Below are 14,923 nucleotides of genomic sequence, written 5' to 3' on the forward strand. Positions count from 1 at the left end.
AAATTAAAAACAATGTGACTGTTAGGTCATTATCGACTATTGATGAACAAATAAAAAATTGTATTGACCTAAGTCTTAAAATAAAAATACAGAAAAAAGGTTTAAAGTAAAACACAGTTAAACGTTTAACAATATATATTTCGTATGATAAAAACATTAATATTGGTTACAAAGTAAATACATAATATCTTGAGGCACAGCTTAGAATTCATCATTTTCAAATGGATGGTACTTGTGGCCGAGGGATCTGAAAATAAAAAGTAAATTTTAAAATTAATTTATGATTTTAATTTTAAATTAAATAATGGCATTCAAATTAGCCTCCTTAAATTTATTAACATGAGAAGTTGTCAGATAATATTTAGCATTTTTAACCGACTTCAAAAAAAAAAGGAGGAGGTTATCAATTCGGCCGGTATATTTTTTTTTTTTTTATGTATGTACACCGATTACTCCGAGGTTTCTGAACCGATTTACGTGATTCTTTTTTTGTTCGATGCGGGATGGTGTCGAATTGGTCCCATAAAAATTTTATTCGGATAGGCCCAGTAGTTTTTATTTTATGAGCATTTTTGTCTGTAGGTATTTGTAAATTTTGCAAGTGCAAGTTTGAAGTCGGTTGTTTTTAACGCAGTTATCACTTGTAGTATTATTGATTTTAATATGAGTTAAGTATGAAAAGGAATTCTGTCTGTCTGATATGCTTTCAAAATCATTGGACTGATTCTGATTCTCATGTAAGTGACTTAATGTCTTAATGGGAATAAATGTCTTTAAACCTTTAAAAAACCTTTTATATTTGTGGTATAGTACAGAGCAGACTGAAACTTTTAAATACATAGGTACATACATAGGGGTATTTCATCGGGAAAAATGAAATCTAATAAATGTAAAATTAAAATTATCAACACAATACTTTACGCAAACAAATATAGTTTAGAAAAACTAAAAAATACGCTTAAAACTCATGAAATTATTGACAAAAAAAATAGTACAGTATGTATTGTATCGATCCTTGATAAATGTAGAAAAGTTGAATTAAATCTGTCTGTTAAAGTGGGTCAAAATCGAGTCTAAAGAAGTCTGTTACATACAAACATACAGGTGAAGCTAATAAAAGCGTGTTAAAAATCAAAATAATATAATAATTATTTATACTGATATGATAATTATTTGTCTGACCGGTTGTCTTAGTTAGTAGTAACCCTGCCTTCCAAGCCAGAGGTTGTGGGTTCGATTCCCACCCGGGGCAAATATTTGTGTGATGTGATGATGTGATTTGTGTGATGAACACAGATGTTTTCTATGTCTGGGTGTCAATTATCTATATAAGTATTCATTAAAAATTATATATGTATGTTTATCAGCCATCTGGTTTCCATAACACAAGCGAAAGCTTAGTATGGGATCAGATCGTGCCGTGTGTGAAATATGTCCTGAAATATTTATTTATTTATTTATACTTACGCAGCCATGGGCACGAATCTTCCATTGCAATCGAAAGAGTTAATAAGTTGTAAGTCTTCTTCAGACAGTTTGAAGTCGAAAACGGCGAAGTTGCTAGCGATGCGACTCTTCGTCACCGACTTCGGGATCACGATCACTCCGCGGTCTATTTGATATCTGGAATTATTAAAAATTATTTATAAATATTATGTAACTTAAAATTAAGAAAGAAAAAGAAATAAAATTCTAAGATAGATTGTAAAATCAATATATTTTGACTAAAGAAAAAATTGTCAATCATTAAAATCTATACTAATATTATAAAGATGAAGAGTTTGTTTGTTTGTTTGAACGCGCTAATCTCGGGAACTATTGGTCCGATTTGAAAAATTCTTTTGGTGTTAGATAGCCCATTTATCTAGCTATCCCTACTAATATTATAAATGCGAAAGTAATTCTGTCTGTCTGTCTGTCTGTTACTTAATCACGCCTAAACTACTGAACCAATTTTCATGAAATTTGGTATGGAGATATTTTGATATCCGAGAAAGGACATAGGCTACTTTTTATCCCGGAAAAATGACGCAATCCCGGAAATCCCACGGGAACGGGAACTATGCGGGTTTTTCTTTGAATGCGCGGGCGAAGCCGCGGGCGGAAAACTAGTAGGCTATATCCATACTAACTAATATTATAAATGCGAAAGTAACTCTGTCTGTCTGTCTGTCTGTTACTCAATCACGCCTAAACTACTGAACCAATTTGCATGAAATTTGGTATGGAAATATTTTGATACCCGAGAAAGGACATAGGCTACTTTTTATTGCGAAATATGTACCACGGGCGAAGCCGGGGCTGACCGCTAGTATCAAATAAATAAATAAATCATCACGCTAAGACCAACAGGAGCGGAGCAATGCGGGTGAAACCGCGAAGCGCAGCTTGTATAAAATAAATTTATCAAACCACTAAGTACATACAATAATACAATTTAACAAGAGGCTTAACAAGTTTGTATGTTATAGGTCACTATTTAACCTGCTTTCCTTAAACGGCTTAGCAGATTTAGGTGAAACTTATATTGACTATAGTTTATAATAGCATTGTCTTTATTAGGCCGCACACTAACCTACTTAACAATGTTAAATCACTACATAGTATAAAACAAAGTCGCTTTCTCTGTCCCTATGTATGCTTAAATCTTTAAAACTACACAACGGATTTTGATGCGATTTTTTTTAATAGATAGAGTGTATGAAGAGGAATGTTTAAGTATATTATTTATTAGGTTTTAGACAAAGCGGACGAAGCCGGGGGCGAAAAGCTAATATAATAAAACTAGCTGTGCCCCGCGGTTTTACTCAACATATGGTGGCCTTTTCATTGTAAACTGTTATTTTTCTTGAATTGAAACTTTTTGAGAGTAAAATTTAAGGTCGCGTCATGGCAATACCGTCACGTCATGGAGTAAGTGGTATTTTTTAATCTTGCCAAAGAAGTTTCACTTCTGACACTTTTTTTAAGCGAATTTTTTTTTTCATTTCTATACACACCTAATCAACACTTGAGCAACTGTTTTGCCTAATCTCGATGCAATTGCCTTCAATTTGGGGTCCTCCATGAGTTGGGGCTCCTCGGGCTTCGCCCAGGGCCTGTCCGGAGACCCCAGGGGAGAGTAGGCTGTGATTTTGATGCCTCGGGCTTCGCAGAATTGGATTAGGCGCTGCTGGTTCAGGTAGGGGTGACATTCCACCTGTAAAAATGTGGAAATTTGATATAAATGGCAATAAATTTAATTAAAACATTGAGATATACATATGGAGACGACACCGCCTACATCACTTATGTTCCGCTCAACATACGCCATATGGCTTAACTGCACGCTCATTTTTTATTTGTTTTAAAGTGAAACGCATCAAATATGCCTTCGTGTGTGTTACGATATTGCACAAATAATACGGAAAAGTGCAAAGGAATAACTTTCATCGGTAAATACCTAACTAGATAATAATTTTTAAAACTTAGTTAGAGCAAAAAAAATGGCGCACAGATTTTGTTCGTGGTGTCTCCTCCATACGTAGTAATATTATCTCAATGTATTAAAATGGTGGTATTAAAGTTGGAAAATTAGAAATGAATGAAAATAAAGGGAAAAAGTCCTTCCGTCCGTCTTTACATATTGTTATAACTAGCTGTAAGGCAGTAATTAATATATCAATACAATGAAATAAACTTTAGGTTTCTATCACTTAAAAATCTAGTAAAAGTTCAGTTTAAAAAAATAAAAAACACCTGTCAAAATAGTAGTTTTTTTTTTGCGAAAAAAAAAAGAAATTTATTTTTATAAATCAAACTATTTTTTTTGTGAAACTTATCTATACCAAACCCCGAAAAAAACCCCTTCTTTCTACTAACCTGATTAACAACCGGCTTAATCTTCGCGCTTTTCAGCAATCTCTCAACCAACACCTTTAGCCTAAACACATTTTTTACGAAACAACCCCATGTTTTTCTTATTAACCGACTTCAAAAAAAAGGAGGAGGTTATCAATTCGGCCGGTATATATATATATTTTTTTTATGTATGTACACCGATTACTCCGAGGTTTCTGAACCGATTTACGTGATTCTTTTTTTGTTCGATGCGGGATGGTGTCGAATTGGTCCCATAAAAATTTTATTCGGATAGGCCCAGTAGTTTTTATTTTATAAGCATTTTTGTCTGTAGGTATTTGTAAATTTTGCAAGTGCAAGTTTGAAGTCGGTTGTTTTTAACGCAGTTATCACTTGTTTTACCACCTAAAACCCACCCAAAATTCCCCCTTTTTCCACTTACCTGATTAACAACCGGCTTAATCTTCGCGCTTTTCAGCAATCTCTCAATTTGCTTAGAGTTAAAGTTCGACACTCCGATACTTTTCACGAGACCCTCACCAACGAGGGGCTCCAACGCTTGCCAAGTGTCCACATAGTCCACGTCAGAGAACTGGATCTTGCCGGACGCATCTGCGGGGAAAAGCTCCCCGCCCTCCTAGAATGTGGGGAAAAGGGAAAAAAAGGTGTAAAAAATCGTGGTGTGTGGGGAAAAAATCGTGGTATGTGGAAGCAAACAAATAAGTTTATTTTTTTTATTTTTATTGAATGTTTTTTAAAGTTAACTTGTATTTTGCATAAGTAAATGAAATAAAGCAGGACTTCGTGACAGTGTATAAAAATGGGTCAGAAATAATTTTCATGCTATGTATCAGTAAACTATAAAAATGTGCTTTTAAAAAAAAGTCTTTAAAAAAAGGGCTTTTCTAGCATGTATATAATATTACCTTATAACCCTGAGGCCAGTGGATCAAATACAAGTCAATATATTTGATATTGAGATTCTCGAGCGTCTTCAGTAAGGCTCCCTTCACCAGGTCGGGTCGGTGGAAGGTGTTCCATAGCTTGGAGGTGATGAATAGATCCTCCCTGGGGGTGATGGAAACTTGATTTGGTGAAATAGTTTCAGTACCTATAATATACTAGCTGTGCCCCGCGGTTTTACCCGCATTGCTTCGTTCCTATTGGTCTTAGCGTGATGATGTTGATAAAGATAAAGATGGTGTTTTTATAATTTGTAGTTGATTAGTTGATGATGATGATGATTTTAACTGTTTAGTATACTAAACTCACCTCTTAACAACCCCCTCGTTGATTTTGGCAGTGATAGCTTCACCGACCTCCTTCTCGTTGCCGTAAACGAACGCGCAGTCGATGTGCCGGTAGCCAATGTCGATGGCATCTTTCACAGCTTGCGTCACTTCACCGGGCTTCGACTGAAATAGAATGTTACCTTTAATTTGATATTTATTGTATGTAGTTTTATAGAATTTTTAATACATTTTTAATTTTATAAAGAATGAAAAAAAATTGAGGCGGGATTTGCACCCGCCTAAGAAGAAAGGCGACCTCGGAAGACGCGGGTTCGAATCCCGCCAATATACATGCATATTACCTCCTTTGAGCTTAGTATACCAATAGTGGGACACCCTGTATATGCCGCAGTCGGGTAACAAGAGCGGCGCCTACGGCCCACATTAGATTTCTCTTCATATAATATTAGATTACTAGGCTTTCTTTAATGTGTATCAGATTTCGTCTCCATGAGATAATTCTCTGACCTTTACTGAGAAAATCGTATAAAATGGTAGTTCTTCTGTTCTGCATATTTATTTCTCTATAATTATATCTTAAAAAGGATATATTATATGAATATGTTTGTTACGATTTAAATCAAAACCTATTCGACCCTTAAATATACTGGTCCCGCTGTGCGGGAACTTTCAGATATTAAGCTGAAAAGAACAGATACCTACTACACTTTGATCTTAGCCAAAAGGCCGAGAAGAAAAACGCTTTTCCAAGTAATATTAGTTTTTCTGAGTCAATCCGCGTAAGCTGAGAGAACTAATTTAGTTCTCTACTAATCTATACTAATACAATAAAGCTGAAGAGTTTGTTTGTTTGTTTGAACGTGCTAATCTCGGGAACTACTGGTCCGATTAAAATTCTTTCGGTGTTAGATAGCCTATTTATCGAGGAAGGTTATAGGCTATATATCATCACGCTACGACCAACAGGGGTGGAGCCACGGGGGTGAAACCGCGCGGAGCAGCTAGTGTATAATATTATCATGAAATTGGTTTTTTGGCTGAACGCGCTCATCTCTGGAACTACTCATTTGTTTTGTAACAATCCCTGTATGTTAAAGCTCGAGGAAGGCTATTCATCCAATAAGAGCAGAGCTAACCCAAGTAATGTTTCTTCACTAAATAGTATAAAATAAAGTCGCTTTCTCTGTCCCTGTCCCTTTGTATGCTTATCTACGCAAAGGATTTTGATGCAGCTTTTTTTAATAGATAGAGTGATCCAAGAGGAAGGTTTTAGTATATAATTTATTAGGTTTTAGACAAAACGGGCGAAGCCGCGGGCGGTAAGCTAGTGTACATATAAATTTTGCCAATTAAAAAATGCTTAACTTATGTTGCTATAACGATAAAATAATTGATGATATTCTTCAATTTACAACATAACAATGTAGTTTGCTCTAATTGCCTTAAATTGTAAATCCAGTTACACAAATCAATCAAGTAACTTATACTGAGGAAATGTGAATTTTGCGCTCTGTTTAACAATTAAACGGCTAAACAAGTGTATCGACTTTAAATGTGTCATGGCCTAATCGTTTGGTATTGTAATTCTTTAGTATAAGACCATTTAAGCATAGGTATAGGGGTTATCATAAACACAATACAGTAGCGAAATTCGCTTTAAAACGAACACACACACACACACACAAACAAACGCATTGACGAGACTTCTAAGGGTAAGCTTAGCGGTTTCGAACGTTTTTTTAGAGAGTTACACTATTGTTTGTGTCTGTTTACTGTGGTACTATGGAGAAAGGTTAACAGAGAGGAGATGCAACGGCCAAAAAAAGCATGAAAAATATTGCAAAAATGGGAAAAATAATGCTTTTAAAAAACCGAAGATTATAATCAAAATATGATAAAAAAATTTGGCGAAATTACATTTTCCTGTATCATTTATTTAAAATGGTTCATCAGTTCTGTGTGAATTTTCTTATCAAAATAATCATTATCTGTTTAAAGATACTGCACACACTATGTATACAGATATGTTATCTGTGCTTCAATCCTAGACATGTTAAGCTTGTTACCTCTTATATTGATTTAGTTATCATTGAGGATTTTTAGCGTCAATATACATATTACATTGCACATTTTATATATATTTTTAATTTTATAGTATAAATTAATACTAAGTAGATAGTAAGTAGGTTAAGTACGCATTGGACTCATGACAATTAAGGTTTTGTACAAATAAGTTGACCGCCTCCTAGGTACAGTGGTTGTCGCGTGAGCGTAGAACCGAGGGGTCCTGGGTTCAATTCCCGGTGGAAACAAAGAAAAAAAAATGTCTCGGTCTGGTAGGACACAGAAGGCTGATCACCTACTTGTCCCACAGCTATTATGACTGTTAGGAAAAGTATACAACTGTATTATTAACTAGCTGATCGCGCGGTTTCACCCCCGTGGCTCCACTCCTGTTAGTAGTAGCCTGATGATAAATAGCCTATAATAACCTTCCTCGATAAATGAGCTATCTAACACCGAAAGAATTTTTCAAATTAGCGCGTTCAAACGAACAAACTCTTCAGCTTTATAATATAAGTATAGATTGTAATTAGTTATATCATAGACTAAAAAGTATATGTAGCAAACATTCAACAAGTTAAAATTAATACTGCTATTCATTGCAAATTTTATTAATTAATAGGCCATTGTATAATTTGTTATTTAATAAATAGTGAGTGTAATAAACATTGTTACCGGGTCTTGTTGTAAATTAAAAATTAACTTTTACTTCCAGAAGTATTTGCGTGAAAGAGTAACACACACACACATCCTCACAAACTTTCGCATTTATAATATTAGTAGTATATAATATTATTGTATTTTAAAAAAGGCCTATATTGAACAGAGCAGACACATATTCTAATTATTAACTATTACCCTTGAATTACTAAGGGCGCATAGAAAAAAATAAAAATTATTAGTCATGCAATAGACTTGAATTATTATAATTTTAAAAGGTATTAAATAATGTACATTATAAATTACTTACTTGCCATGTCCCAAGCCCAAGAATAGGACAATCATAACCATTTTCTAATTTAACTAAGGGCACTTTATCTGCCATTATAACCGCTTATAGTAATGAATAAATAATTCAATTTAGCCGGCGTGTAACACTACCAGCCGCGCGAATAATAACTACCTAATAAAAGATAGATCATAGAATTGAAAACACCGGCCACCGTTCACAATGCAACAATTAATTTAATTATTTTTTTTTATTTTGACTTTGACAACACAATGTCTTAGAACTTTTGACAGTAAGACGACAGCCTGTGTTATTTGCAACTGGTAACATTTCTAATTTTATAAAAAAAAATATCTATAATATAAACAAACAAAAAGTTTATCAATACTTGTAGAATCATATTAGTTAAATAGCTGTAAAACATTTGTATTAAATGTTTCTAATAGATACTGTAACTTCTGCTTTTGAAATGTAGTTCAACTTTTAAACGTTCGTAATTTTACTAGTAGTTCGTAGTTTTTAATACTATTTTAATGTGATTATAATCAAAAGAATCTGTATTCAGCACTAAAATCTCGGACTAAAACCTAACTGAAAGAGCTAGTTTGCTTCTTTGAACACGCTTAAAATCTCAGGACTTTTGAATATGTAGGTGATCCTTGAGTGCTGTAGTCGATGCATATCTGCAATAGGAGTCTAGACAACAAGATTAATAATATTATCACAACAATAATTTATAATCAAGGGTTATTAATTGATAACGCAATACTTAACCATCCCAAGGAGGCATTCAACAACTGATAAAAGCACAGTCATAGATAAATGATAATATCCTATCCCATCGTACTACATTCGTCGTCGTTTCGAGTCGTTTAATTCTTGTACATTAAACAAACAATAACATGCGAACACACATACACCCACACACACACTCACACACACACATACACACACAGCCACATATACATCCATTCTACCAATTTTTAGAGTATTTTTATGTATTACCTTATTTTTTAAGCTTTCTTTTAATTGTTACTGCCTAGTAAGAGAAGCGCCTTCTAACACAAGTGAAATTATCACTTAAATGAAGGCACTTACCTCCAACCCGAGATGAAAACTTGTTTAAAAGAAATAAACAATTTTTTTTTATTTATTTTTTTACTAAGTACAATATTATAAATGTGAAAGTTTGTGAGGATGTGTGTGTGTTTGTTACTCTTTCACGCAAACACTACTGAACCGATTACAATTAAATTTAGCACACATATAGAGGGTAACTTGGATTAACACAATATATGATAGGTTTTATCCCGGAAATCCCACGGAAACGGGAAATATGCGGGTTTTTCTTTGAAAACGCGGGCGGAAAGCTAGTAACACTATAATACAAGTAAAGAACTTATAGATGAGCGATTAATTATCATTATCAATAAGCGCACCATCGAGCCTTTTTTTAATTTAATGAGTCAAATACGAGTCGGAATCGTGATACTAAGGGTTCCGTACAAATTCGCTTGAGTTACTCTAATAACTTAAATTGCTGAAAATACATTTTTATGCGATGTGCGGAGGTTTTTCGTGGAGTATGTACTGTGGTATGTACCTACCTTGGTACCTACGTTATATCGAAAAATAAATAAATACATAGTTAGTTACATGAATTCGATAAGAAAGTTCAAATCACATGTAAGTGTTTAAAAAAGTGTGTAAAAGATAAATTATTACATCAATTATAAATATTATAATAATACCTAATATGCCTAATTGTTATTTTTTTTATTTGCGTTACTTCACGCACGAACCGATACAAGTAATAAATTAGCCATAGATAAGTTATCACAAGTCATGGGGTTATGGCAGATCTTATCTAGAGAAGTTGTAAAATTTGAGCTGAATTTTTCCTATAAGTAGTACTTAAATTAAAGTTGAGAGTAAAATAAAATAGAACTTAAAAAAAATATTACAGTCATATAAATTCTAGACTGAACTTAAGAAAATCTATATTTATACGTACCTTTATAAAATTCTTTTTTTTTTATCTATACTAATATTATAAAGAGGAAAGGTTTGATTTTTTGTTTGTTTGTTTGTATGAATTGAATAGGCTCCGAAACTACTTGGCAGATTTGAAAAATTCTTTCACTGTTGGAAAGCTACATCATTTCTGAGTGACATAGGCTATATTTCATTTTCAAAAAAAAATAGGCATCCTTACTAAAATTACGATAACGTAATCCAAGGTGTGAAAAAAATATCAAAAAACTACCTTACATCGCGTGCGCTGCGAAAACTATTGATGATAGAACAAAATGATATACTACATTTTTTTAGAACACACCATTATCTACAAAAAATCAGCGGCAGCATATCTCTAACTATTACAGTCATGTCACAATAAGCGTTTTTTTATTGAAAAAAAGAAATTAAAATACCACCGCTACAAAAAGCTCTTTATTTGTACCTTGGTATTAACCCTTATCAAAATAAACGATGTATTATTTAAGACTGCTTCAATATCTTTATATTACTTTTTGAATTATTCGATTCTGACAATCCATTCAAAAGATATCACGAGTTAAAAAAAAATTAAAAAATAAACTGTATTCGGCTAGCTATGCGTTGTAGGCGTCACTCGGGCAGGGGTACGGGAGGGGGGTTAAGATCACGAAATAAACTTGCCGCGCGGCTTACTCGCGCGGTCGGCTCCCTACGTGATGGACGTGTGCGGAATTTACGCTTGATAATAATTCTACATATTGAGGGAACGGGAAAACTCTTTCTTTCAAAACGCGGGCGAAGCCGCGGGCGGACAGCTAGTATTCTTTAAAGTACGAGGATGGTACTTTTGTAGAGAAAACGTAAATATGTACCACGGGCGAAGCCGGGGCGGACCGCTAGTATTAATTAAAAATCTACTTATTAGCACCTCCGTGGTAATTATGGACGGTTTAAAAAGTACACAGAACAGTAAGGACACAACAATAATTTGAATATTTAACGAACGTCCTCTTTTGTGGAACGAAAACGAAATGATGGGATTTTAAATAAAGTTTAAAGAATTGAGAATAATATTATACTTAATGCGATTCCGCAAAAAACAAATCGCATTAGAAAATATTTAGATAAGATAGTTAGTTACTTTAATTTCTAACGTAGGTAAGTCCGTAAGTATACACTTTATTAAGTTTTTATGACTCTTCAATGGGACTGTTGGTCAACGTAAGTAGGTATATTTTGCAAAGATTTTCGATGTTTACAATATCTTGAACTAGCTTACCGCCCGCGGCTTCGCCCGCTTTGTTTAAAACATAATAAATTATATACTAAAACCACAGACTAATAATAATATACTACGCTAAAACCTTCCTCTCTATTAAAAAAAACCTAAGAAAAAACCGCATCAAAATCCGTTGCGTAGTTTTAAAGATTTAAGCATACAAAGGGACATAGGGACAGAGAAAGCGACTTTGTTTTATACTATGTAGTGATAGTGAAGGTGACAAAAACTGTAGGTAGGTACCTATTTAAAAATATTTTTTTCAATCCTTTAAAACTTTACCAATATTACATACCTAATGGGTGTCTTATGAATATCATCCTCTCTATTTAGATTAACGACAAAAATACCTACGTGTTTCTTCATAATCTAGGTAGTGTGCGTAAAAAAATAACTTACACACAGAGTAATTTCATTTCTTATTCATCGTAATGTTGAATCCAGGATTACTATTGTAATCTTAACAAATGGCCTTCAACACTTATGTATTAATAATACTTATGCATCATAATGCTGGGACAACAAACTTGGATTTTTGTGTACATAGGTACAACTATTTAATTGCTTCTATAGTTTATCCATAGATTTGATTACAGATTGTAAATTCCTCAGACCTTGAGGCTCAATCAATTTATGCGGGTATTTTAAGGTTATGTTTAAATTGATAAATGGATTCTTATGAACATATCAGAAATAGACAAATTATAATTAATTAAAAGGCTGTTTTTAGTTTAAGTGGGATAAATATATATCCGTTACCTCTTTGGAATCTGAATCGAAATAAATAATTTTGACCTTGACTTTGAATTTTTAAAGCCTTACTTTAGCCTTGAGCTGGTAGTTTACTTCATAAAACGAAATGAGACCATTATGGAGATACCATTATAAAGTACAAACCTATGTAAGTACAGTATCCGTTAATTGAAGAATCTCATATGGGAGCGATAATTTATGGAAAATGTACCTAAGTACTTAACTATATGCCCTAACCTATGAGCAATAATAACATTCCATATTGTGTATAGTACCTACTTGACCTTCGTTGCTCATGATCTAGGTCCGCCGGCAAGTTAGTTGGTTATTTAGACACATATTGTGAACGATAATTGGTAAATACTATCGTTGACGAATAATATTATTTTTATGTAGATAGGTAAGTACCTACATATAAAATGAACATAAAAGTTACGGATTTTTATTGTTACCTACTTATTGAGGGGCTTTTGAATAGTTTTCAAGCTCTGTTTTCAAGGCAACCAATCGATAACAAAAAACGGAAATTGGTAAGTAAGTACATAGGTAAGTATATTTTTTGTTATACCTAGTGGAACAAATTAGATACAATATAGGTTTTAACTTTTATGGTTATCATAATAGGTATCTTAGATTACAAAATAAAAGACAGATGGAGCGTTGCCGAACTAAACCGAATAATTTATCGTCATTTTCAATAAAGCTATGTGTGCTGTCATTTCACCGCTGCACTGTACGTACACGGTGCTTCTGTGTGCGTGTAATGTTCCCAGATATTGAAAAATTTCCCAAATATTTTCCCCGACTACGGAAAAAAGAGGGTTATGTTTTTCGAGTTTATGTATGTATGTATAATATTTCTTTGACACGCCCTGCAGTATAAACCGTTGGACCGATTTTGAGTGGTGAGGTTCCATTGCAATGATCTGAATTATTATGTTAGTGGCGGTAGTGACGTAGGCTATATACATAAATGAGAAGTCAAGTTTTAATTTTTATTTAAATTCTTTTATTAAGTACATAAAGTACCTGCCTACTAAAGTTATATATGGACAAAATAATTGTATTCAATTTTTTATTAAATAAATTACATAAAAAAAGATTCAATATTAACTATAATAATTATATTATTTTTTATTTTTCATAATATATGAATACGAATAGCGATAGTTTTTAGTCGAGAATACGGGACATTTTATTTTCATCATATCCATCATGGAGTTCACACAAATTAAATCACTAGCGAAAACGACTATGACGTTTTTAAGCTTTATAAAAGTAACAAAATAATGTATTATGCTTATTAAAATAATCTAATAATTATCATGAACCTTTAGTGCACCATACAAATAATCACATTCACGATCGAAAAATCCAACAGCATTACCCTGAAGATCTTTTAACCATTTTACCGTTTTACCAATAAAAATGGCAAATTCATTTTCAAAATACTGGCAACATACGTTGAAGTTTTGTATTCCTTTTTATTTATTATTCGTATTAAAGAAATAAATCAGCCAAATAATCTACAGAAAACCTGTGAAACGATGTTTTATCTTTTTTTTTGTTTTCGGGAACAAATTTTACAGCGTTTTATTATCACAAGACGGCATTTTTTTACTAAAATTGCAAACCCTTTTTGACGTATTGCATGACACTATATGCGCTATAGCACTGGTGCAGCGACGTATTTGTTTTTGATTTCGTATTTTCTTTGACAAGGGCGACGGGCGGTTGTCATGCTCCATCTGTACTTTATTTTGTAATCTAAGATAGGTATATTATTTCGATAAACTGTCCATTTGACTACGGACACAACTTTACATGAAAAAGAAGACGAAAAGCTGTAAGGGTGATACTATACGAGCGGTTTTCCCGCCGCGGGAATCCGCTCGCCAAAGCTGTCGCAGACTATTAAACTACACGGGACGCGGTTTATCGCTGTTTTCTGTTCATTTGATCATCACGAGCGAGCGCCAAGGTCCCGCGCCGAATGATGTAACGTAGCGGGAAACCGCCCGTGTTTGATGCTGCATGCGGCGGTCGAATTTGTCCCGCCTGTGAACCGCGACGGGAAACCGCGCAGTGTAGTATGCAGCATACAACTTTCATATTAAATTGTGACTAGTGCGGTTCAGAAGCGGATTCCCGCGGCGGGAAAACCGCTCGTATAGTATCACCCTAAAAATTTATCTGTCAAAACCTGTGGTCAAAACATTTTATTCCCTCATGTTGTTATAAAGTTAACTCATGAAATATTTAAATGGATATTACTGGATATTTCTTCATAAAAAAAAACAAAAGATAAAAAATCTCACCTTCCATGTTCCCAATCCCATGATAGGGATCGTTTTTCCATTGTTAAAAGTAATAACAGGAATTTTTGGCGCCATTTTCACACGTCAGTCTGCGGCGCGTTTGACAGGAGAAATAACTTCAATCGGGTTTGTTATCAATTGAAATTATCTTTATTAGGTACGTATTCGGGTTATCTCATTTTATTTAATGGGCTGTTTTATTATGTAAGATATTTTTATTTACTTATCGATTTCACGGCTGGGATGTTATATAACATGGGAAATAATAAAATTGTTTAATTTAACGATTAAATGTTTTTAATAAAATTGTATAAAAAATATTTTATTACTATTCTAAGCCTGCCGTGTAAGAAATAATTTGATAACAGTTTTAGAATAGTTTAAGATTATTTTATATAAAATTATATTTAGGAAGTATTTAGGTAATTAGACAAAAAAGGAAATCTGTAATTTTCAAATTCCATTTAAA

At 33.4% G+C, this 14,923-nt stretch overlaps 1 protein-coding gene and 1 pseudogene across 2 annotated transcripts; both read right to left on the reverse strand.

The window, feature by feature from the left end:
• Positions 1-120: 120 nt before the first annotated feature.
• LOC123702161 (aldo-keto reductase family 1 member B1-like) lies at positions 121-14,575 on the reverse strand. Of its 2 annotated transcripts, none has more exons than XM_045649835.1 (7): positions 14,455-14,575; positions 5,113-5,255; positions 4,767-4,908; positions 4,283-4,477; positions 3,000-3,199; positions 1,468-1,623; positions 121-247 (listed from the first exon to the last, which is right to left on the reverse strand). In XM_045649835.1, exons 1-7 carry the CDS (start codon positions 14,527-14,529, stop codon positions 202-204), a joined length of 957 nt encoding a protein of 318 aa, XP_045505791.1. In that variant the 5' UTR covers positions 14,530-14,575; the 3' UTR covers positions 121-201. The 2 variants fall into 2 exon arrangements, with proteins under 2 accessions (XP_045505791.1, XP_045505792.1); XM_045649836.1 differs by lacking the exon at positions 14,455-14,575 and adding an exon at positions 8,128-8,321.
• Positions 5,650-5,831, reverse strand: LOC123702592 (annotated as a pseudogene).
• Positions 14,576-14,923: the final 348 nt, after the last annotated feature.

This window comes from Colias croceus, chromosome 23 (assembly GCF_905220415.1).
Source record: "Colias croceus chromosome 23, ilColCroc2.1".
Classification (NCBI taxonomy): Eukaryota; Metazoa; Arthropoda; class Insecta; order Lepidoptera; family Pieridae; genus Colias; species Colias croceus.